This window comes from Lineus longissimus, chromosome 10 (genome assembly GCF_910592395.1).
Source record: "Lineus longissimus chromosome 10, tnLinLong1.2, whole genome shotgun sequence".
Classification (NCBI taxonomy): Eukaryota; Metazoa; Nemertea; class Pilidiophora; order Heteronemertea; family Lineidae; genus Lineus; species Lineus longissimus.
This window is the reverse complement of record NC_088317.1, coordinates 959,872-986,492: the sequence shown is the minus strand read 5'-3', so window position 1 is coordinate 986,492 and position 26,621 is coordinate 959,872. Positions and strand designations below refer to the sequence as shown.

Genomic DNA, 26,621 nt, shown 5'->3' with positions numbered 1-26,621 from the left:
TAAGTTCCACGCAGCCGCTGACAGGGGCCTCTCCCGTTTCCCTAGAGCAGGAACACTAAAGGTTCGGCTAAAGATGAACCAAATTTTGAATTTATGGTTTGTGCATAAGTCTCAGAGATATGACATTTGAATGTACGGAACGTTCTGTTATGATGAATGTCAAATAACGGTCAAAATATTTTCAAGTGGCTCTTCTCAGACAACCTATTGTCAAAGTTCCTCAGCACTTAATGATGTGTCAATAAGTTCGTCAAGTATCAAAACGCAACAGAAATGTCATATCTGATGTGATGATTTACTTTATTTTCAAGTAGCCGTATTGTTTCAGTAAATTAGTCAGGCCAATCGCAAACAAGTACACAATAAGAAGCCTTAAGCTAGTTTAAGTGGCCATTGACTGAATTTTTAAGTGTCTATTGTTCAAATAATATAAGCACTTATTTCAACCTTATTCTTGAACCTGCATGGGGGGGGGGGGGGGTGTTCAGGAAGCAGCATGGTCCCAAAGGGTCTAAACCGGTGTAAAGGTTACACACATCCTGGACTCCTGGTCTAAATGGCAAGGTTTCTTTTTTCTTTGTAGACTTCACATCACAACTAGGACTTGCTCCTTCCTCAATAACTGCATTTTACTCTGCAATCAATGGTTCATCACTTACTCACTCCAGACTAGCTCCATGTCAAGCTATAGCATGTCTAATGCCAAGTTCAACAGTCAGTTGAACTTCTTCATAGCAATAACAGGTTGGTGACTAATACAACGTACTCAGCTCAAGTATGAGGGGAAGCACAGGGCAAATAAAGAAACAAATAACAACTTACTGTTTCCATTTACATGTCAATATTTATTTTGGAAAACAAGTTTATAATTGAATAAGTTTCATATCATGGACTTACAGGAACACATAAACCTCACTGATGTTTGTAACATAGTAGATCTTGTAGGGATAGGGGCGTGGGGTGACCTTGACATACAAGAGGCAATATGGTTGATCATACGACGAATTCCACCAGGAGTTTTTTGGCAAACTTGCCGTAGCAGCAAAACTACACTAGGCTGCAGTGGTTTATTTGGTGTTGATGTCGTCATCTTTTGACGATTCTACCGCTCACAACCAACTGCGCCGACAGCCAATTTGAATTATGAGGTACATCTGCTGGAGCAAAGTGGTGACCTGAGAAGCAAACAGAAGTCGTGATTCCAAAGGTGCCATCTTCTCAAGGTGGTAACCCCACCCTTTCAGCTATCATAACACTTAAAAGTGATTACCATAACATGATTACATTAACAATAACTCCAATTAGGCGCCAATAATTTGCACTGCCTGATTAGAAAACATGTAATTTCGGGCTATTCACAGCTAATAACCCTCAGTGATTTATTCAGGTCAACGGAAATTACCGACTTTTTTGTTTTTGTTTAGGTTTAGGCCATAAAATGTTAAAACTTTTTGGAAGACGTCCGTTTTCAGAGATTCGGAAAAAAGAAAGTACAGCAAGGCCCCAGTTGAGAGGTCTAACATATCATCTCTAAAGGAGACTATTTATAAAACTCTACACTTAATATTCTATCTTCGAGTACTAACTAATTCTATACATTGTTGATATAATTGGAAATCCACAGAAGAACAGCAAACATTTCCGACACAAACGGTCCAAAAAATAGACAATAACAATTTCGATACACATTGTCAGAAAAGGCTGAATACATTATTTCATAGTTTTTACATTGTTTTGTTAGTTTTATTATAAATGACCAAACATGTAAGAATGGCATTGATTGTTATAGTTTCCTGTAAAGGTTAACAAGAAATAGCTTTGAAATAGCTATCTTCCAGAGAAGGTACTGGCTTTTGAGATAACTTACCCTCACAAAATCTTAAAGACTTCCACCCCCCACTCTCATTTTTCTGACTCGGGGTAAAGAGCTTCAAGTAGCTCTTGACTAGCTCCTGATTACAACCATTCAAATCATTCTGAAGAATGAAACTAGGCTTTGATGTAATATAACAGTCCAATAGCCTATGAAGAGATTCAATGAGAATACATCAGTCCCTTTCATCGTCAGTGGTTACACGACTACTTCCTTGGCTGCTCTTCATACGCTTTCTTCAATCGTTTCTTCAATTCTGACGGGAACTTGTCATAGCAGAATTTACACACTGGTCGCAGGTCGTAATCATAGAATTTGGTTCTGAAACAATACAAAGGAAGGCCGGGATGAGTTTAAATCATGCTTGTCAGTTATGATGAACTGTTTTGGCAACCAACAATGGTCAAGACATTTCCAACCCTTCATATCAAGTTTACATTGACAGGAATGTAAAAGAATGCTTTCATATTCAATCTTTCATCAGTTTCGATACTTGGAGAGCAATGACCCAGAATATCAGACAATTATCAAAATGCTTTCATAGGTTCATGGATGTGAATCACACGGTGAACACGTGGACACATCTGTGCGATTTTTACCGGTGAACACCAAAATAAAAGGCAGACAGATATTTCAGGGTACACAGTATACTGGTATTTCATCTGTAGAAACATTCTGATTCTGCCACTAATTTATAACTTCGGCTAAAAATAGTGTTTCAAAGGAGGGGGCCAAACGACCAAGTTAAAAACAAACTAATCCATTATAAGCCATTTATTTGTATACAACTACCTTTGTGAGTAGTCTATAGGCTTACAAATGTCATATAAAGAGCTCACTTGCATTAAAAGCCTTGAACATACATGTGTTGGACAATACATCACTCAGCCTTGAACCTGAATCAAGATCAGGCCATAAATGACTGCCAGCTGTTACATAATTAGTACAGTCACACTTGACGAGGTAATTGCGCTTGTTCAATGAACTTGCATGTTAAAAGCTTTCAATCGTTCACTGGCAGTTCAGCCATTAAACAAAAACTAATTCTTCAGTGCGGATTAGAGGAAGGGCAATCCTGGGCTGGGCCCCTCTAACTTCAGAAAAGTCTTCGGAATTCACCATGACATTTCAAGCTTTTGAAACTATTAGTAGGTGTTATAATCAGGGTGAGGGGTAAACTTCTTTGAATTTGACCAAGAAATTCTGACAAGTGAGGACTTGGTGCCCCCTGTTTTAGTGAGTCCTGGATCCATCCTTAATTCTGTTGGTCTACTGATATTTAGGGTCATTATTTCAGATCAGGCAGGGTGTTACATAACCATCACACCACTACCAGTTCAATAAGTTGACAGCACTGACCCCAAAAAGTTCAGGACATCTCGTCTGGTGCCTGGTATATTGGCCGGTGTGAACTCATCATGTAATGTTGAACCTGGTTTGAATCGAGGCCCCATGAACAGTTTTAGGTTAGCTATGAACACAGGTACTGACTTATGGGGTCAGACTTTGATGTTTCCAACATTGAGTCAGGCATGAGGTCGAAATCATCAGAGGCTGACTCCATAAGTGGGCATAGTTCGGCCTCTTCACCACTAGAGGCGCTCTTCAGGTATTAAAGAGACAAACTGCAAGCATCTCTGAAAGCCCCAAGCCTAGACTAGACCTCCACCCATGCACCTGCAAGACATCCAACCGTACTACTCAGGCAAAGCTTGTAACCTATCTGAGTCAAGGCATAGGGGCTGCACGCAATGGAGGGCCCAGGCTTTACAACATTCTCATTGGCTATTAGGAGACTCTGGTGTAAAAGGAATCCGAACACCCTGGAGACATGAGTCATCAAGTATTCTGAGGGTGGGGGCTGACGACCAGGCCAGTCTGGGACACCACAATGTTCATCTCGTGACCTTTACAATCAGATATCCTGGTACACAATCTCAAGCCTGATGTCAGAAACCATGCCTTGAACAATTTGATTCAGGATGTATTTATGTGACAGTTGGAAGAGCTGACACATAACATGCAGTGATTATTGATATCCAGGATGGTCATGATCTCCAGGCATCAGAACAGGCCTTCCCTCCCCAGATGGCTGTCCTGGATGTTGACCTTTTTTGTTGCAAGATGGCGGCTGTTCACGAGACAACCATGCAGTCTTCCGACCCGTACCAAACCACCACTGATTTGGTTGTATTTTTAAAGGGGACGCTACAGTATATTTTGAGGAACTGGTGTCTAGTGTTACTTCTAGACATTTGGAAGGGCAGGGGGTTTTGGAAAGGAGCAAAGAAAAGGGTAAGGGTAACTGAGAAAAGGGCAGGTTAGTGCCTGTTCTGGCCAGGAGCATGGTTCGAGGGGCAGGGGACTGGGCCCTATCTTCGTCTAGAAGAAACACTAGATTATATTGGCACTAGATGCTGATGACCATGCATAAATGATCTCGACACAAACCTCTTCATCTCACCACCAGAGCCAAACCAGTCTTTCTTTCTATACATTACATGGAAGGAAATTAATTGTTATGAACTACTCATCAAATAAAACTTCAAAAGACACATGGCAAAACGAAAATGGCATCACAAAGAAACAATGCACAAAATGTTTCCAAACTAAATCTATCAAATGATCGAGTACATGTACAAACACAACATCTAACTGGATGCAAAAAACCTGTGTTTCTAGACATAAATAGGAAAAAATTCCTTTCTACTTCATTGCAAATGAATTGAAGTCTATGTAATTTGTGGGAAGATGAATCTGCAGTATGGCTTCAGTTTAGTTTCATCATGAACAAGACAAGTACATCACCTCAGTGTTTTGAGGTAAGACCTCCTGTGGGAGATCTGGGGAAACTAAATCAGAAAGTCGGCTCTATTTCAATCTGTGAATTTCATTGCCATTGTTCCAAGAAATGCAATCGATATCTCACTGGATATCAGCAATTATCCACGCAATATTGTTTTCAACTTTACAGACTTTAGATATAAAGTGGCCTTGTATTAAAACCAGGAAATGATAAGGACAGTCTAGACTTCTCACACTTTAAGAAGATCTGACCTCTTGTTGAACTCCATTAAGTAGGTACTTTTAGTTAGGGATAATATGGACACTGCTTTAGCACCTTGGGCCTATGAACAGGTGAGGCAGAGCAATGCAACAGTGTGGCCACCTGGTGCCACTAAAATACACCAGAACATTTTGCTGGTGAGAGAATTTTCCTGGCATCAAAGTGCTGCCATCTGTTGAGTAAGGAAGGAAGACATGAAACACTTTCAGTTTTGTTCCACGGCGGAGAAGAGGCATCTTGAAATTGTTAATTCAGCAGATGTGCGTTGGAAGAGCACCGCCCTAATGACCAAGAGGTTGTTAGTTCCACTCCTGGCCAAGTCACGTCTCGGATTCCCAGGTGGTCAAGTTCAAATGAGTGCTGTTACAGCTCTTTGTAACCCCAGAGAGTTTTCTGTAGAGACCAGCATGATAACACTTTCCAAAAGCGCTCGCCGCTAATAGGGGCCTACCTACTTTCAAAGAAAAGTCCCAGAAGCACTAAGAGCTACTCAGTTAAGGTCCCAAAAGCGCTAAGAGCTATTTTCGAGGAAAGGTTCTGAAGTGTGACTATCACTATATCATAACTACTACTTCCGAGGAAAGGTTCTGAAGTGTGACTATATCATAACTACACGCACTCAGTCTTACAAGTGTTAGTGATCAAGCTACACTCTAATTCATAAGCTCAAATCTAATTAGTTGAAAAAGTGAAATCTCCGTCACCCAATACTCACTTTTGACTCATCTTCTTGTCACAGAAGGCACAAGCGAAGTGGTTGACACACCAGGCTTTGTTCAGGGCGCTGAACACTGAAATGGTAAGGAGATGAGCATAAACATGGGGCTTGTGTAGCGAGTGACACGAGGTAGCATACAACCATCTGACCTGATCACAAACACTACAGCGCAATAAGAGAACCCCATCAGAATGTGTCACACCGATCATTGACCAGTGGATCACCTGCAGTGGACTCTGAGATTTCAAATTTCATTTAGAGCATGAACTGATCACTGGTTGGAGATGTGCTAATGTTTTCGACAAACGTTTGAAAGACGTCTTACCATCTCCAGTAATGACTGTGTTGCACACGAAGCAGATATTGCCAAAGAGTTGATGATAATGTGTTTCACAATACGCAAGTCCTTTCTTCTCGTAGTGACGATGGCCAAGGAACGGCTTCTCACACTTGGCACAGACAAAATGCTGAAACGGAAAGATACCGAGATGTCACATGATCAACAAAGATAATGTAGAAACTCAACTGACAATGCGATGACTAAGACTGAGGACGATTTTTGAGAATTGGGGCAGTGAATCGTCAAGTCGCTCCCTTCATTGTTCTGTTACCAGCTCTCTTGATATGGCTACCTACCTCCACATGCCAGGCTTTACCAAGTGCATGGACGACCCTCTCCTCGATTGGACGCCTACACGCACCACATATAGGTATACCCATCTTATCGTGACAACGCAGGCAGTACAGCTCAAGGTTTTTCTCACGGGCATCCGAATTCAACTCAATTCTGGAAGACAATATTTAAAGTTGATATGAAAGTGGATTATCCCTTTCTTCTCAGGTATTTACTGTCTGTGTGGACCTTTAGCCATCTCTGATACAGATCAGTGGCGTTACAAGTTGAAGTACAAAGTACCTTGATATATGATAAATCTTGCATTGCCTCCTCAAGCAGGACACTTACCCACAAGATGTGCAGTTGAAGTGGTACGGATGGTAGACTTCCCCTTTAAATTTCAAGTGGCCTTCTTCAATGATTGCGCTGAAAGCGGAGAAATCACATTAGTTAGCTGATTTGACAAGAGATGTCACCACTACCTGGACACCGTCCCCTTCTATAGCCATGTCCTGACAAACAAAGGAATTATAGACATTGCCTCTTGTTGGAAAGCTCTCAATGAGCAGATTCTGATGAACCATTGTTCCAGGATAGATATTTGTTTTTAAGATACATACAGGTTAACCAACACCTTTGAAGAAACGTTCTCAGAAGTACGACTTACTGGCATTTGTGGCAGACATATTTCCCTGTTCCTGATGCCTTTTCCTTCGCGTTACATTCACGGCACAAAGCTCTGAGGATGAAAGAGATATTGGTTGATGGAGGAGATTCAACGATAAGTGAAGAAGATTTCAACGAGTTCACGAAGAATGATGGAGAATTAGAAGGATTTAACACAGAAAATGGAAAGTTATCTGCACTTCTCAGTCTGGAAACCGCACAAAGCTCTGGATATGAAAGAGTCTTGAGACTGCGATTCTTGCTTTAGAATCATGCAAGGGTTAACACCAACACAAAACCCTGGAGATGAAAGATATCTCTCACTGTGGAAATCATCAGGAGTCTTATGATGCAGTGTCATTTCATATAAAGATTTCACACAATAAACTGGATCTATGATTAGCCTTCTTTTCAACGTGGTGTTATTTAACACAATTACTGTAGTCTTGCCAGCTTCTTTCTGAATGTGGTGTCAATTACCTTGATGTCAGACAACAACTTATTAATCATCAGGTGTGTGAACTGCATAAAAGAAACATCAGACAATATCTGGCATTTATCTAATTAGCTATGGTTGGTTTTTCTTGGATATAACAGCAGATAAAAGCTGGCTTTGACAATGCTAATAGAGATGCCACAGACAGGACTAATAAACATGATTCTGTTTCTTATTGTGATTAGTTCCTTATCATAATAGCATGGTTGGCACTTAGACGAGACATCCCCCCCCACACAATCCCTATAGCCTGGTTGATACGAACCTTCCAGCATTCTTGACAAATCCCGCATCAGCTAGTGGTCCCGTGCAGAGTTCACATCTAAAGCAATCAGGATGCCAGTTGTTGTTCATCGCCTTGATCACACGCCCAACAATGAACTCTCCTGCGGAAGAAGGGAGGAAATTATATTTGAGCAGACGGAGACTTAGAATACAATTTGATCAAAAGCCAAACACAGCAACAATAGGAAAGTAATTCAGTAGTCTTTGAAGACTTCATCTTGAAAATACACTGTTTGAAGGCCGGTTTTTCTCTCTCATCTTTATTCTGTAAGATACCACACAGTTCACAGGCAGAGTTGGCTTCAGTTTAATTGTGCCAGAAGATGTTACAATAGACCACTAGTTCCGAGTCCAGTTGACACTGGAACCATTTTCTACTCAATCACAACTACAGCATGCGCCCCATACTTCTTGCTGAGGACAAAGGTAGAGAAGGGAACCAACTTACTGCATTTCCCACAGCACGGAGCGAACAGGACGTGGAAGTCATGCTCACAGTATTTACGACCTTCAAACTGAAAAGAACCAACACAAGTGTCAAACCATGATGAATTGCAAATAGAGACTAGACAAAATATAGAAATCTCTCATCATAAACCATTGCAACCAAAGCAGTAGGACAAGAAGATTACATGTTATCCTGTTTCCTGAGAAATAATTTCTCATACTTGGTTTCTGGAGCTATGTCAGGCGCCTCAATGTAAGATGAATGTTTACGACTCATGAAACTGAGATAAATGTGGCTCTCACCTCATAAAAGATTCCTTCAGGAAAAGGTCTAAAGCACTGAGCACATCTGAAAGTATAAGAAGTAGAATGTAATATGCGACTGGCTGAACACTGAAGGTGACTCGGACACCATCCTCCAATGATCCAGGGCCATTAGACCAATCTGATGTCAGCAGTCATGGCATCAGCTACCCTCCTGTTGACACATCAGTTTGATGATAGAGAAACACAAAACCCCAACTAAAGCCCGACAATAAAGCAAGATTCCCTCTGAATTGCTTTGGGATCCATACTTACACAAAGCACTGCGTGTGCCAGATCTCACCATTTGAGTTGACGATCTTTTCATGTGCGCTGAATCCCTCCTGGCATCGTGTGCACACAGCATTCCCTAGGGACATATTCGTGCTGCAACGAGACAACAGGAAAACATTAATATTGAACCACTTTTTCTCAGGAAACCAGATGGTGGCGGATGCATTTTTGACACCTGAAGTTAAACAGCCAAATGACTCTCTCTTTTGATTTGAACTCTTCATAGGTGCTGAAACGCTGAAGGTGACTACGACAGTGCGAGATACTGGAGGGAAAGGTTGGCAAATTAGGTTGAGACTTGCAGATTACAGACTCCCACAGAACCTTTGGACTTGAGGAGGAACATGTAGATGCTGCTGGCTCTAATGGTGACTTCACATGCAAAATGGCTTTCACTTTAGTTGTGTAGATGGGAGCATTGAAACTTGAAAGGCAACAGTATGGAAATAGGAGAGATACTTATATGATGATGATCAGGAGTGTAGTCCCTCAAGAAAACTGAAATTTGAGAAATCGCCTTTGGTCCAAAACGGTGAAAAGTCCTCCAATCTTGAGAAGCAGCACAGCACAATGTAATGCTTTGCTGTATGATATGAAGGAGAGGCAGCAAGGTTGTTTACAACAGAGGCTGTTCTAGGTCAATCGGCCTACCACAGCCTCTGATGGAAACCAGATATACAACAGTATCTGCTAGAAATCTGCCATCAAGATGTGTTCCAATATTTCCCAATGCTCAACAACTGCCTGCCACAAAAGTTTGTTCTGAACAGCAATTCTGAACTGTTACAAAACGACTGAGTTCAGTGAAATGACCAACTGATGCATTTAATTAACAAAATTAACTAATCTAATCACTTGGCCACTTGTATTTAGACCTTGGCCCAAATAATATCGGGGAGAGAAAGGAATCGGGAGTAGGTGACCTCGAGTAACAGTGACAGTGACTGTTTGGCATTTGCCAGCGATATTTCATTTTGGCTCAGAGTCTAGAATCTTGATGTCCCAGATTGGGTGATAAGGTGAACAGAAACCATCCAGTTGTAAACATGGTTATTTACTCAGTGTCAACAAACCAAGTCAGATACTGGGCAAGTTGTGACATTCTCAATGGGTCACTCATAACATTCATAATCTCAAATAGCATCAACTAAACAAACAATGACAGTAAGACAGGCGACCCATTATGAGAATACCTACATTCCCCTCGCTAGAATCCCATCGTAATCATGGTTGTGGTTTGGCACCGGCGTACTGGTCATGGCCGGTGGCATCAGCAGACCCTCCGAGTCCACCATCTTCTGTTCATTGTGATCCATGCGCCGACGAAATAGCGGACTGGCATTCAGTGGCTGAAGGCGCAGCTTCTGGCGAACTGAGGCCATGCTCAGGAAGTCAATAGTGTCCTTGACTAGAATTGTCTTTCTATCTATCAAAGTTTGAGGTTCTCTGTTTTGTTAAGTTGAATATAATCCTTTTGCTAGCACGGAATGGTCCACTTTTCACAAAATTGGAATATTTTAAGTTTCACTTTTTCAACAACTGGTACATGGTAGTCTTTTGTGTTCAATGGAAACCAGCTAGAAATGAAGATAAGCTATTCAAAATCACCAATCAAACGAAAGTGACTGCTGATTTCTGATAGCTGAACTGATAGAACCACCAAAACCATGGATCACAACAAATGAGAAGATATTCCCAAGTTTCCACACAACCAAGAAAGCACCCTCATATTTGATCAAACACCACACAATCCCATGACATTTTTCCGCGTCGTCGATTTAGCAATCTAATATGGAATCGCCCAGTTCTTCTGTTGAATCATCCTCGGATCTGTTGGATACAATGCAATACCAAGTTCGCCCACCGAGAAATATATCACTAATGGAAACGCTATTCCACAAACTGGTGTTGATTTGTACACAATCGGCCCTGAATGCAATATAATTCCTAATAAGGAGTTTCTTCTGCTGGAAAGGGAAGCTCATAAGCAGCTTGTCTTTGAATATAAGAGAGGTACTGGCTCCTCCGCTACTCTCTAAACTCTCCTTGTCTTCATATTTGGACGACGAACTGTAGAGTCTGAACGATATGTAGCTGGGCTTCCTAACATCTCATCATCCATCCTCCACCAAATATGATTCCAACGAGACAGAAAACGTCCCAACCTCCACAACACGTATCAAACTAACGGCACAAACTTGTCAAAGTGAAAAATGATCAACCTCAAAGCTGAAGCAATTTGAGTAATCATCCACCACATCAAAGAACCTTAACAAAAGCCACATCATGAGCGACTAATGCCACAATGTGTAACCATCAGACCATAATTATTATGGCCTGATTCAAGATTTATATCATTTTTAAATCCATTCAAATGTTTTTACAAAAGAGTTGAACTGAAATAGAACTAAATCAAAGCAGGTCATGCAAATTCAAATAGAAAAGCAGCATGAACATCTAACTTGAAAAGGCAAGTCTGAAGACAAGTGATGCCTCAAATCAACGTTTGTCACCTGAACTGTACAGGGTGGCCCAATATAAAGCTCTGATAGTTATTACCAAATGATATTTTGGTAAGTACAAAATCCTCACATCCAGTGTAAGCCTATGTATTGGGACAACATAATGTTCTGCTGCAGTAAGCTTGAATGCAGACACAGGAATGTACACTGTCTTGTGTCTTTGTAAGCAATGAAATTCAGCTGAAAGTTACTATGGACACGAGTTCGTAAAGGCCAGTGTCCAATTCAGGTTAAGTGACTAAGCCGCCTAAATGTCACGGAACAAACAACACCGTTACTCCCTCCCACGACATCTGTATTAGGTTTAGTTGTCAAGGAATACAGCAATCTAAACACCTTAAAAGCATACCCACGCATGAATTAACTGATGTAGATTTCATCGCTGTGGAGGTATGAAATACGATTGAGGGGGAGTCATCATGAACAACATACCCAGCTAATGTACCAGGTGACACCATTATCAGTTCTCACATTCACCGATTGTTACTTCTTTCCCCACTAAGATCAAGGACAGCAGGAGGAAATTCCCAAATGACAAAACAAGGCTGTACTACTCCAGGCCATAATTGAGTACAAACTAGAAAGAACAGTGATGCACCAACATCAACGAGGACACTCGGCAGAAGTAGTAATGATCATCTCCACACAGCAGGATTCAGTCCGAAGGATTTCACCAGAATCTCGATGTCACTACAATACCTCTCTATCACACCACAATATGTTAAAACTGACATTGCATCCAAAAGTTACTTTCCCTTCAGAAATGAGAATTATGAAAATAAGGTCACAATAACTTGAAACTCGACGAAACAATCCGGTTTCATATATTAAGATTTGCCTTGCAACCAACCAACACTAGAAGATCGAGGTATCGAGAACTGCACATTCACTGACGCCCTTTCAGATTTCACTCTCATGTTAATAGAAGACAGCGACTATCACCACAGCACAACAAGTTATCATCTTATAGTGTGAACATAAGGCCACTGCTTTTTGTATCCTTGGTTTACTCTAACTGAGACTGGATTCACCAATTGCATGATTACAATGTTCAGATTTGAAACAGAGATACCAAGTAGATTTTCCTTCCCATGGGGTAATATGGAGGGTAGGAGCAATTCTTCAAGCGATTATAAACAAATTCTGATGGTTGAGGCCACTGCCTTCTGCCGGCCAGGCACCTGGCTCTACTCAGGGTTTGGTATATGTGATAGGAGTGAGAACCCCTGAATCTCAGGATGAATCTGGCTGGCCCTTTCATTGAAGGTGAAACAAACAACAAATGATGTCTTTACAATTCAGGTTTTGAAGCAGCCGAGTCAAAAGACTGGCCCGAGTCACCAACCGAGGAATAAACTCTCTGAGGTCTTAATCACGCAACGCGTATGACTTACAAATCAGTGAAATGCCTGGGAAAATCATGATGATATCATTGAAAAGTTACATGTTGCCATGACAATGGTAGAAAAAAACTTGCGGATGCACGATTAGACCGGACATGAAGTACCTGGACGCCTGCTCAAGATGGCATTGTCTGGTGTTAAAAAAGGTCTAAAATACAATACTAGCACTTCAATTATGATTTTGAAATCACTCGAAGTCAGATGGAAAGGTAGGAGAAACATCGTTAAAGCCAACTGTACAAAGATCATGCAAAGATGCTCCAGAAGAAATGACCTTTCAATTCTGTAGACCCCTTTTTAAGGACACTGATTTCAAATTGTTGTTGTTGGGTTCAACGGTTCAACGATATTACATTTCAAAGGAAGATCATGGCTTCTTTCAAAACAGGAGTTCGATGGCTGCATCCAAAAAGATCAGTTTTCAAAAGACAAGTGTACTTGGATGAGTTCAACCAGGGCATCCTGCTCAATCGCTTCAAAGGCGAAACACTGACAAGGCTATTGCACCAATGTCCGCCTCCGACAAAGTTCTTATATTGCTGTTCAAAGTTTCCCTGCTCAAAAGCACTTTTGTGTTACCATCATAGTTTCAGTGAGCAGCTATACAAAGTGATCATTTGAACTTGACAAGCAGGGGAACCAAGCAGCAGGTCGGCCAGGAGTCGAAACCCGGGATTTCCAGATCATGGGGCTGACACTCTTTCACTGCCTGCTACCCCAAACTGGCACCAGTATGATGAGTTTGAAAGGATGCATTGCCCCCTGGTGGATGACACTGATATGGCACATATGGCATGCAGGAGAAACGCTTCGTGAGATATCCTGAATGCCCAACACACCACCTTCCACGGATCAAACACCTCAGTCACAAACAACACAGAAAACACAAGAGATTCCTAGCAATTCGCCTTTATCTAATCCTGTATGGCATCCTCGCTTGGCGGGCTCACAACCCCAACGGGTATATCCGAACATTGTCTGCAAAGAGTGCTGTAGGTCTGCACCATTTTCGATACGAGCGTTGTCCCTATATCCAGGGCGCCCGTCACCCCATAGAACATCTGCCTGAACTGGTAGGCCTCATTGGAATATCAACACACTTGAATAATATCACCCAATGAGGTTATAAAACAGAAGCAGTATAGGCCTTGTATGATGATGGTGAATTGTACTTTTAGTCTCTCATTTATTTTTACTCGACACCAATTTGATGAATGTTATGAAGAAAAATATGAATGTGAGTCAAAAATTTAATGATAGCTGTATAAACCAGACATCAGGTACTTAAACTAGTTGTGGTGTTTCCGTTTTTGTTTTTATTGCATTCTAAACTTTAAAGGGGAAATGAGAACCAGTGAATTAGAGCTGACCATTGAAAGACATGTACAGTTCTACACTGGGTCCTCGGCAGCGAACCAGCTCTGAGGTCTGGTTGGATAAAGTTGTCACAGGGTGTCATCTACCAGAGTGACAGGTTTGGTTCCGACCTACTGCCAGACTAGTCAGAGACAAGCCAATGGTTTATAGGTGGTTGACCGGGCAGGCTGAATAACTTACCAATCTCCCAACAAGCTTGAACACCCTCAAAACCTTGCCTTTGTAGGCTGAACAGCCAAACATAACTTGATTTGTCAACTGACCAGGATCATGTCAATCAATCCATCAAAGGAACAACAGGACAGACAGGCAAGCAAGAAGACTGCTACTCAAAGGTAACGATCCACCAATAGATTATAAGAGACCTACCCTTGATCTTGAGCCTCCAAGACAGAGAGACTTTTGACCAGTTTGTTGATATCCAACGAGTCCATTTTGGTTGAGGTATATCCTCGTCTGGTTGTACTTTACTATGGTATAAACCATACACCCACACCAAACAGACTAAAAATGTTAAATTGTGCAAAGATGGTTCATAATGAGGCATGGTGAACCATGACCCATAAACTTGTGCCATGAATGGCCAGAGGAACACATATTTGCCAAAAGAGTTCCGGCAAGGATAATTTGTTTGTGATGAACTTCCTGTGAGTGGGATGGACGAAGGATGAATAGATAAGGCTCTCCACTCTCTTTTAACATCCTAACACATGCCCCTCCACATTGCATGAGAGAGACAGTCTCTGAGTGAATCCCACTAGGCATGAACGGGCTGATGAAGAGAAGGTAGGCCTAACGACCCCCCCCCCCCGACTGACGGTGCATGCTCACAATGCAAAAAGAAGACATCTCACCAAACCGTCCAGGGCTGATGCTGAACACTGGCCTGGACGTCCCGTTCTAAAATGTCCACATCCATCTTTCAAAGTGGAAAAGATCGCACCGGTTTCATCGAATAAACCAACTGATGTTGCGCCCCCAGTGCATAGTATTTTACAATGAAGCAGCTGTAATAATGTTCATCATTGCTTTTAATTTCATGAATATCTCTCTAATTATTCATGTGCTGGTGAAATGTGTATGTATCTGGGCCAGATCAGACTAAATGAGAAATGAAATAAGAGACACTTATCTCAGTAAACAATGCAATTCAACCCATTATCATCATGATCAAGCCAACACAGTGTTATACATGATGAATAGCTGTGAAATTACAATAGATTACCCCCAAATTATGATAAATGCTTATGATTAGATGACACTGACACTGCAATTATGTGGCACACATCAGAATCCTTCATTGTAAAGATATTAGTCCAACATGGTGTAAATACTGTACTGCTCAGTTGACTCAAAAGAGCCACTGCAATATCACCCCCTATCATCGAAAGCCAAGGATATTATCTGATCAAACTTATGATATGAAGCAGGCCTACTTTCACTGCAGCCATAATCCAGTATCATCCAAGTCGGCCAGCACTGACAAAAAGGCGTGCAAATGAGAAATGGGGAAACAATGTCACATCCAAATATCCCGTATCAAGGACTAAATCCAAAGTGAACCAACACTGACTTGTGACACAAATCCGACTGAAATGAACGCCAAAGCAAGTTGACAAACATTGAGGAACAAGAGGATATGAAGTGGTAGAGCCCTGACCCTGAATGGTTCAATGTTTACAACACCTCCAAACAGTTGAATATCAAACATAAACTGTGTGTGACACCGGTAATCCAGCTAGGTCAACCACCTGGTCAACTCTACAAATGACAACATTCCTCACACAGTCCACTGTCAACTGCACCTCCATCAAAGAATGCCTCAGAAGCCTTTACAATAAAGTATGAGCAATTGAGTCGGACACAAAATTCATGACCTACCGGTACCAGATGGAGATATCCTTCTGTGAGGATGATATTTAACAATGAGACAGCCCACTGCAAAATCCATCACGAGCTGTCATGACCTTGGATGATGATATTCAACAATGTCCAGTAATAACACTTTAAATGAGGAGCCACTTTGACCAGGACAACCGGCAAATCCACAAGACTTCCAAGTCACAGCTGAACCACATATATTCCAACTCCTATATTAGGTATTATCATGAATGCCACATGCCAAATGTAAACAAACCATCAGAAGTCAAAATGTCCTAGATCTAATGGGAACTTATGAATTGTTCATTGAAACTTATTCAATGCATTCCTAACTAATTCACAATCAGTGTATGTATCAATCAAAGTCTGTCCATTCAAATACCAACTGCACAGGCTTTTTCTCTTGTAATACTTAATCCACTCATCCACTCCGTGACCTATGCAAGGTTAATAACCTCGGACAGTATGCCAGATAGACGAAAAACATGAAGAAATACTTATGGTATATGGGACATGCCCCTTGATAAAATATACTGACAATTGAATAATAGGTTAACAATTATAGTTATGGTAGGCCTATCTATGAGAAAGGATGATGTAAGGTTAAATACAAGTATTTTAGAATGAAATTTGTACTGTTGTGCTGAACAAACAGAGCTATGAGAGATAAAGACTACTGTTTGTGTCAAATGGAAGTCCTCCAAAACGACAGCATTTTCTGTAATTGAAGTCCTCCAAGATTGACAAGTTTGGGACCAGTCAAATATGGTCCACCTATGGAGCTCTTGTAGAGGACCGGTAAGACGAATCCAGAGAACTCTGTCAAAGAAAAGTGCTTCCCTGACCCCCTCCCCCAAACCATATGGGTATCAAGTTATTTCAACTTTGGACCATGCCGGCCTAACTGGTGTAGTGTATCACTGAATGGAATTTCGAGATGAAGTACATGTAGTCCAGAGACGTAAATCTCCTTACCTTTCCTCACATAGAAGGATATTTCCTGTGAATTAATCCGGGATTGTGCTTGGGAAGGAAGTTTAGAAAATAAAATTATTCAAAATTCTGACATCAAACCTACCCATTTTCAGCATTTCCGAAATCATTCATGATCCAACTTGCAACCTCAGTAGCCATCGTTGACTAAACCTACACCTCTTCTCTACGCCGTCTTACCATATGCTACACTACAAGTCTTCAACAAACATCGAAATGCAACCGTCCCATACCGATAAAACCACGAATATATCAAACGTTATAAATGCTGCGATAATAAAGTGATTAATTTTGCCTGTATTGGCTGTTTCCCCGCTCTGATGTTGACACACTCAGGCAACGTATGGAGACGCTGGAGCCCCACAAACACTTTATGATTTTTGCTTTCATGATTAATCGAAGCATCTGAAACTCCCAGGAGGAGTATAACTTTGTCAGTTGCTTGGAATGCGGTCTCTAGAAACGTAATAGATGTAGTCACAGGAGCTTCCACTGTACCATTGGTTCTCCAAGGGAATGCTCTGGCCACTGGTTCTCCAAGGGAATGCGCTGGGCAGGGACTGCTCATGTTCCCTTGCACACCATGCCGATTCTCAAGAGCAGTTCATGCCACCAGAAGTCATAGACTTATTATCGGCTGGCGAGCACGGGAGCAGAATCAGCAACACACTATATTTGCATTGATTTTTTCAAATGAGAAGCTAAAGTCAAGGGCTAGTACTTGATTCAAACTGACGTAGGAAGCCAGTGTTACAAATGGATGCAGAATACATCCATTTTCACTACGTGGTTCACGTCATAAGCAACACTTTGACAGTATTGTATAGCTCAATCCCATTCTCAAGATACAGGCTGTCTTACTTGCTTTGTGCGCAATGTTTGTTATCTTACGAAGGAAGACTCCCCAGCGACATCTACCATTCAGATGCCGAACTAAACATTACATTGGTAATGGTCCAACTGAGGGGAAACAGACAAGACCAGAGCCAACCCCCTCTGTGACACATTGCCACATCCAAAGCTTACTAGCTCTTGTCGACAGTACCAGTTCGATTCATTAAACTATGCTGAACTGCAGACTGAGACATGCAAAGATGCTCCTGTTGGAGAGATGTGGCTACAACTTCATAAATTTCAACATACATTAGGATAGAAAAATGTTCATCTTTTTCCTTACCTTCAGAGATAATGTCTCATCCAGAGTACTATAATGATATCTATATTCTTCAAGCAAACATTCCCTATCCACAATATTTTCTATTCTTTCTCGTAATTGGGTATATTGGGGAATTTTCAGTATTACACTTCTCTGCCAATGCCCAGCAGGAAATAATCCTTGCACAATGCACTGACCTAGGCCTATGTGATGATTTTCAATAAAGCACAATATTTGCTCAGTGACCAAGCAGCTGTTCCATTCCATAGGGGGTTATGATTACATTCAATATAATTCAGAACCTCTCTATCAGGATCAATCTCACAGTGAAAGGTGCATGGACGCTGAATCAAATGACACAACCAGTTAAGAATCAAAATTTGTGTTCATTTCCATCTCTTACTAGGCTGAGGTATGCTGTTAGGGAGGTTCCACTGTGCCTATAGTTTCAGCCTGATGAGAAATTGTAACTGGCTTCACTCTTAATATCTGAGTACCACATCATACTCGCTGTTGATGGCAAAAACAGCCAAAACGAAACAAATTTTTCTATTCTCATCAAACAGGAAAATGATGGGCATAGGATTTACTTGGCATTGGTATCAAAAGCTACCTCAGGTAACATTCCACAGAGAAGTTGAAACATTCCAAGCTGGTAGCATCATCACTTGTTGAGGTGAAGCAGGGAGTGAGCTAGGAGTGATAGCATACCATTCTCATTTTATGTAGAACAGAAACTACCAATGCCACGAACTTCAATCTTTCAACATTGTCCGAAAATGGAGACTTTTACCAACTTATTTACATCCCCAGATCTTCTTCTTAGCAACTGACGACCTGCTCCTTCATTTCAAACTCTTCATAAAAGCTTGCCAACCTATTGTATACTTACAGTTCATTCAAACTGTATGCCTCTTTATGGGAGTTTGGCAGGTCATGGTGGCTCATCGTTCCGCCAATTTCAGAATACGCTCCATCGTCCAAAAAAACCGTTGGGAAAGCCCCCTCGCTGTGAGTTGTTGTTCCGGTATCGGGGTGACCTAGACCAGTCATAGCTTCGTCCTCGTGGCTAACAGTAATAGTGATTCCAGGGTCTTGGTGGGATGGAGCAGTCGCTAGGTCATCGTGAGGCATCCTATCAAAGTAGCCATGGGGGAACGCACCCGTTCCGGAGTCCTGAGGAAGGCCGAACATGGCATCTCGGTCTTGGGACATGGTGTTGGTGTCTTCGTGGAAGGACATGGCACCTCCTGCCTGGGTATCAAAACCACGGTGGCTTTGGCTATAGGTGGTTCCAACAGATGTGGCCCCACCTTCATGTGCCATAGCAAACTGGTGACGGGGTCCAGGACCTGGACTAGGGTGCTTCATTCTCTCAACACCAGGTTGCCCAGTAGCGCCATCTTGCTTGAAACGAAAGCCACCTTCCATCAGCATCGGGCCATCATTGTGGATATCTGCATTTGGAAACTTCGGCATTCCACTAACAGCACCCCCGTCCTGGTGAGCTCCGGTTCCGCTGTATTGATATTGGTACTGGTACTCCATATCAGGGGTAATCCACTTTATGATTGAATCTGTTGTCACAGTGCAATATAGCTCAGGATTCAGTCTGTCTGCTCCTACTCATAAAACAGGCAACTATTCAACTCAGAAAATGGCCTTTGGTACAAAACCTGTTCTCGTATTGAAACAGCTCTTAGACTGCAGAAGCACAACTGCAAAGTTTCTTCAGATTGGAGACAGGAGTCTGCTCTAAGGATAATCCGTATTGTCTCAAGAGTGCGGATTAAACGAAGAGGCTACTCCCCAGAATAGAGTCAGACGTCACAGCCAGGTTGATTCGTCGATCCCACAGTGCATTACTTGCAGGATGTATGCACCTGATACAGGAAAGCTGATGTAGGAAAAGGTGTACTTGCGAAGTCCGAGTCTTGTTTACACAGAAACTTTAAAGCAGGCTCGCCAACATTACTGCATCTGAAGATAGCAGGCAGTGCTATGGTACAGTGCAGCTTGTCTAAAACTTGTTTGTACAGTATGACTAATCCAACTTGAAGGTACTCAAATTAGCACAAAGGCGTCAGAATTGCAGTCAGAAACTCTCCTGCTGAAGGCAAAGGTCCTGTACAGGGCCTGGACGATGAAATCTTCCCAGAAATACGTATGTCACGGATGCGTAAAGAGAAGAACACAGCATCAGGTTGAACCCTTTTGACCACAGTAATTCACCGAATTCACCAACTGTACACCATTGGTGGTGGTCAACTTCAAATGACAAACATGCCCTCAGTCACTACTTTCCAGGAGTTCGCACACTCATGTTATAGATCCAGGCTGAGCTGAGGAAATACATCAATAATGTAAAGGAATCACAGACTAGCACTGGTCCGCCCAATTCCCTAGCCAATAGCCTTTTCTCTGCTAGCTACTACACTCCACTGCCGCCTAAACCAATATCACTATAGCTAGCATTGAGTTTAGGCCAAGTGTTTACACTCAAATACCGTCTGACGAACGTGGAATAAATGGACGAAAGAACACAGATTCTCTAATTCCTGATTAACAACAGCAGCTGTTGAATGGAAAAGAACTCGCTGCATCATCGACAGAGAAGAAAGTTCACAGCAAGCGTCAATGAAATCAAGCAGCTTTATTGAAATGCACCCGGAGACATGAAAAAGCTGCCCTTTGAGACAGGCAAGAAATCAAGGAATGCCGGGACAATTCAAACAATGTTCCATGTCTAGATTTTAGTTCAAAGACAGGAAGGTACATTAACATAAAGATTCCATTAGGAAGTGAAGCTGAGTTTCTTTCGAACACTGTCGCAAGAGGATTTCAGCTGAAAGATATTGTGCTCAGTGTAAGAGACAGGACACCTCACAACTATTGGTCTTTGGGGATTAATAGAAAAGTTAATGATCAACTTACTCATTCATCAATATCGTAGCCATGCTGGTAATCCTTTAATCCAGTTTTTGGGAAGATAATCCAACGTCCAATCGATGCAAGTTAGGCGGCCATTAAGCAGGCAATCGGGTGATTTTTTCTACTTCATTGGTGTGGAGACTGATCCAGACTCTCTCTCATGAGTTAAAGAATATTGACAGCAAAGAGTTCCCAATTTCTAAAGTATCATAGGCCCTACGATACCATAGCCCCTACCAACCCTTCGTGTGCATCAGTAAAGGGATGCTTCATAGAGTAAGCCTCCGTAATCAGCATTAACCATACACAAGCCAACCCCTGTGGTACAGGTTCTATAAAAACATAACTTTGCATGGAATAATATTGGATCAATGTGATACAGGTGCTAAATGCTCCACCTTCGATTTGATTGGTCGCTTTTAGGGCGATCAATCAAGGTGTGAATTAGGTAAGCGAAAAGTTACAAAGTTGGATTGATTTCACGAAACCATTTCAACATTCCCCTGAAAAGGAGTATTTGATTAGTAAGTAGGTCATGCTGACCTAGATTTCTGACAGCAAGGGGAGACGTCCAAGAGCCTCTAGCTCTACGAGATTTGAAGTTTCCAGGTCAACCTGTGGGGTTAACAGACATGCTGTCAGAACACATCCGCGGAAATTCAGAAAGCTAGCAAGTAATGCAGGCTATTGTTGGTTACCAAAATGATGAAGGATAGTATTAAACTAGACAAGAAAACATCGATGGATGACTTCTTAAATCAACACTTGGCTTGACATTTTCCCTGCAAAATCAATTAAGAAATATTATTTGATCTCACTTACAAGTTTTCACATACTGATGTCCGTGGACCAGTATAGTCCTTGTGATCTCGTACTCTCAGCATCGTGGTTGTAGAAACTCTCAGTCGAGAAAATCTCAAATGAATCCACAAGTGGTCGCCTTTTTATCTTGAGTGTAAGTTCACACCACTTCAGCCTACTAACACAATGGTGGCAATGCACAAGTAGCAGAAATGTTCAATTCAACGTCAGAATTTCACTCAACGTGAATATTCCACAAGTAAAGAAGGAAGTTCTGGAGAGGAAACGAGTCATTAAATCCCGAAGTGAATTCACAGTTCAACCCTACACGGAATTCAAACCAGCTGATTATTACTTTGGACTACTCGGCAAAGAAGATGAGAAGCCAGTCAAAATGTTGTTCATTTCACTATTGATTTCTACTTGATGTTCCACTAGGAAGGAATGGTGTTTAAGCCGATTTGAATTAAAAAGGCAGATCGTCAGAAATGACTGGCAAGGACAGGGCTGATCTACAACGTAACTTTCTAGGCGTGGAAGAGTTGGGCGTACAAACAATGACAAATGTGACACGGAAGATCCGTATCGAGGTAGTTGGTTATTGAGTAGTGTTCACACAACTCTCCATGGCATCCTGCAGGTCAAGTAGGCATGATTTTTATGGATAAATGCTGATCTGATGACAAATGTCAAAATTTGAAGTTGTTAAGAAATCCAATGTAAAATACCGGCACAAATCTCAAGTTGATCCGTATTGAGACACGTAGTGAACAAGTATATCGAGTACCGTGATGTTCAAACCAAACAGCTCCCGTTCTGCGGGTCAATTGTTAATGAACGTTTGCATAATTGCGGAAACTGATCAATTTATTTTGGATTCACAGGAAATAGAGCCATGAGTCAGGATGTCTCTGAATGTGATCAGGATGGTCGGTGAATAATGCGATGGTCTCATTTATATTGGAGTTGGCTGCTCATGACCTATCAATTATATTCCAATTAAAGATAAGCTCAAACAGTCTTCCTTTAGATTTCAACACATGGAGAAAATTGGCATTCTCTACTTCACTTTGCTAATCACCTCGCGAGTTGAAATCCCCATGTCTAGCCGAGCTGATATCATCGTGATTCCCAGTGTCCTGACTGCCTTAAATCAGACTCAGAACTACTAATGGCTGACAACCTCTAGCAATTATTTTCAATTTAGAAGTCACGATCTGTAAACTGCATTAACTGATGCTCTCACGTCCATTAAAGGCCAGAAATCAGCCTTCTTCAGTTACTGCAGTAAGTGCTTCTTCCTCTCAACCGTCTGAGCCGCAGCTCACATTCTTGCTCAATGTCATATCACACATTCGATATAAAATACATCGCACGCATTCTTAAAAACGTTATTGTCGGCTTTTTTTCTGAACCAGCATAATTTCTAGATCACAGACATGATTGTTCAATATTATATTTCCTAGACCCCTATAAACACAATGTATCATTATCAAAGGCATGCATAGAATGTACCACTCGGGATGGTTCTTTTTGCAAACTCAGAACTACAGCCATTTCATTTCGTGATTTTGTAGAATTGCAACTTCTGTGTATTTGACAAGTCTGTAACAGCAATTTTAGTCAGATTTCTTTTTCGTGGCCATGTCTTCTTGTGATAATCAGTAAAAGAAAAAAACATGAAAACATAAGGCACAGAAATATTATGGGTTTACAGTATTCTAGCAATTGTTTGCTGCAAAAACTGGGGTATGCACTTTGACATGTAAATGTATGAGTGAGGCAACACTTCCAAATGTCATGTCTGAAAAACAAGTCATACATAACAACACCAAATGATGCCTTTATGCTGAATTGGCAACCATGAGAGAGCAAGGCATGTCAAACCTTCTTTTGTCTTATAAATGATGATAGAGTTAGTGCAATTATCATACAATCAGGCCAATTTACATGATAATAATGCACTTTGTTGACCTGAATGAACTGAACTTATATGCCAGGTTTGGCTGTGCCAGTTGAGAGCATTAATTGCCAAAAGGAGGCCAAAATCCCAAGGCAGCCACACCCCCCTCTAATGCAACCACCATAACAGCTGGTTTACATCACAGCTTTATCTACCTTGCCCAATCCAAAAGTATTTGGTGGCTATAGCAACCAGGTGAAAACACAGGTACAAACCACAACCAAGGAATCAAACACCATTTAATTTTATGTAATTTTTATTGAGAGATTAGTGTTTCAGCCACAGAGCTTTAGCAGGCCGCTGCAGCTTTTTGCCCCGTCTGTTTTTTCAGCGCCATATTCTCCCACTAAAGGCAGCACATGCAATAAGTGGCATGCAGCAGATACATGCTTTCAGTCTTTCAATGAATTTTATGTACCGTTTTCTCCTGGCAGAAAAGCACAGAACTAATCCTGGTTCTGTTTTATCATCAAGAGGATACCTGTTCAAACTGAGCCACCATTTCAAGGTTAACTCAATTTATACACAACACTACGCCTACTGCACATGTCAGAAGTATTGAAGTATGTTGGTATGGAGTATTAGCACAAAACATACACAGTTGGTTCACAGGTTCATAGTTCTAGGCATCAAGTCTCTTCAGGGCAGTCCTGTAGGTTGCAGGAATATGTTCTTTCACATCACCTGAACAACAACAGTTTGCGGGGATCCTACCGTTCAGCAGAATTTATCCATGCCATGAGCTATTCACCAGAGTGTACTACACAGACATTGCCTGTACTGGTGTAATATACTCATCTTACAAGCATAGGGTAGTGTGTTTTTGGTGGCCTGTTTTCAGGAGTAACAACCAAACTAGGCTTATTTCAACTTTAGTTATTACAGCACATACATGAATTCAATTAGACTTTGACTTTCCTGAAATCAACACTGGCTTACATTCTTCTGTTTGCATCTTTCTGATGCTGGATTAGAAGACAGATATATAGAACAGGAAAGACTGATGCAATGTCCTTCAATTCAAAAGATAATTTGTCGTATCGACTATCGGTGTCTTTCATGTCCTTCAGAATTCTGGAAAAAATACCAAAAACAACTGGAAATCGGATGATCTCAGCTAGTTTGAAATTGACTAGGCCTACAGTTCACTACATCATGTATGCCTGATGGTGTATGACCAACTTGGCCCATCTCCAACTCGGCCCACCAACTTGGACCACCAGCTCAGACCGCTTGTATACTGCTCGGTCCAACTACGATACGGCATGGAGGTATTATTAAGATACCTCCATGGATACGCCTACGGGTACCGTGATATCATATACTAACAACGACAACGATGAAAGTCAATATGACGTGATACTGATACATGATAATATATCATAATCATGATTTGGTGATATCTTTCCGCGACTAGGCCAGGCAACAAGATCCGGCATCGATAATCATTAGCTACCAGCATGTAAAAGCATGGCGCTTGCCATGGGTGCCTGGTACACACAAGAAGAAAGCACCTGGTGGGTTGACAGTACTGAGCATAGCACAGGTATGAAATACAGTTGCAACGATTTTTTAAGCCAAAGAAAGGGCTATAGAGATAGAAATATGGAAAATCTATTTGAATATACTAACCTTCCTGTCATTTTATTGATTTCGGTGAAGTTATTAACGAAAATATCAAGTCAAAATATCGAAACTGGTGCCCAAAACTAACTTCCGGCAAATAAAAATACTGTCAGCCTAATACATTTTCAGTGCGTACAGTGGATGGATGCACAGTCATACCGAGTACTCTGGTATTGCAGATTATTCACTTGCATGGATCCTACCAAAAACACCTGACCGGTTACCGGAAGTTTACGCCCCCAAATCGAGTTTCGTGACGAGTGAATTGCCGTCAGGTACCAGTCTCTGTTTTCTTTCTGATTTTTTTAATTTCGGCACTGGGGCGAGTTTGCCAATGATTTTGACAGGGCCCCAGCTGGCGCCATCTGAGCTAAAAAAGTGGAACTACGCGATCACTTAAAATAAAAAAATTACCCCGTTGAGGACGAGTATCCAACTGTAGAATTGGGAACAACTGTGGTCCCAAGTAGTACTCAAGTTGTACTTAAAGAGTTGTCAGGTAGATATTGGGTACTACCAGTCTCGTGAGATCAGATAACCAGCTGGCAGAGGTTGGTTGTTCCAACTCAATCAGTTGTCTTGTATCACCCATGTCGGACACAAGTGTAATGTTGTCTTGTACAGCTAAAGGACCCTTTGAAGGTTGTGCCAATGTCTTCCAAACCTGACCAGATAACCAGCTGGAAGAGGTTGGTTGTTACATAGGCTGTCCTGTCGTCTCCAAAGTTTATTAGGGGTAACCTTGGTGTAATGTTTAGGCTGTGTCAAGGTCTTCCCAACCTGACCAGATAACCAGCTGGCAGAGGGTCGTTATTTCAGAGTTTTAAGGTTGTGTCAAGGCCACAATCTGAATAGATAAGCAGCTGGCAGAGGTTGATTGTTTCGTCATCCCACAGACAGAAAGATATTGGGATTTCACCAATATCAATTGCAGCTGCCTGTACCATGACGGACCAAATAGTGCGATGGCCTTCATGATTTTGCTTGGGTTGTGGAGTTCCTGGCTGATAAGGGCAGGCATACATTGGGTCAGGTCAAGTCTTGGGGTTGAAAACGACTTAGGTGTTGGTGTAGGGGGGGGGGCTACCCTAAGGATAAATGTGTCTCAATTTCACCATGGCAAACTGACAGCACTTCACCATAGTGAATTGGGACGGTGAAATATTTTACCATGGTGAGCATGGTAAACTCAGATTTTACCAT

The 26,621-nt window shown here is 41.6% G+C and overlaps 1 protein-coding gene across 10 annotated transcripts; it reads right to left on the bottom strand.

Moving 5' to 3' along the window:
• Nucleotides 1-830: 830 nt before the first annotated feature.
• LOC135494252 (LIM and senescent cell antigen-like-containing domain protein 1) lies at nt 831-25,530 on the bottom strand. Of its 10 annotated transcripts, none has more exons than XM_064782108.1 (13): nt 15,949-16,117; nt 9,963-10,342; nt 8,748-8,858; nt 8,472-8,517; nt 8,170-8,236; nt 7,702-7,822; nt 6,942-7,013; nt 6,623-6,700; nt 6,295-6,445; nt 5,984-6,125; nt 5,656-5,731; nt 4,325-4,363; nt 831-2,194 (listed from the first exon to the last, which is right to left on the bottom strand). In XM_064782108.1, the coding sequence occupies exons 2-13, from the start codon at nt 10,145-10,147 to the stop codon at nt 2,080-2,082; spliced, it is 1,203 nt and encodes a 400-aa protein (XP_064638178.1). In that variant the 5' UTR covers nt 10,148-10,342; nt 15,949-16,117; the 3' UTR covers nt 831-2,079. The 10 variants fall into 10 exon arrangements, with proteins under 10 accessions (XP_064638178.1, XP_064638179.1, XP_064638184.1 ...); XM_064782109.1 differs by lacking the exon at nt 15,949-16,117 and adding an exon at nt 13,599-13,759; XM_064782114.1 differs by lacking the exons at nt 9,963-10,342; nt 15,949-16,117 and adding an exon at nt 25,425-25,530.
• Between the last annotated feature and the right edge of the window lie 1,091 nt (nt 25,531-26,621).

What these genes read in the sequence shown, in the direction of transcription:
- LOC135494252 (XM_064782105.1), bottom strand. Translation starts at nt 19,645, where the DNA reads ATGGAGTACCAGTACCAATATCAATACAGCGGAACCGGAGCTCACCAG. An exon ending in TTCAACTGCACATCTTGTGG is followed by an intron (nt 6,446 to 6,622) that starts GTAAGTGTCCTG and finishes ATTGTCTTCCAG; the next exon opens with AATTGAGTTGAATTCGGATG. An exon ending in CACAGTCATTACTGGAGATG is followed by an intron (nt 5,732 to 5,983) that starts GTAAGACGTCTT and finishes TTACCATTTCAG; the next exon opens with TGTTCAGCGCCCTGAACAAA.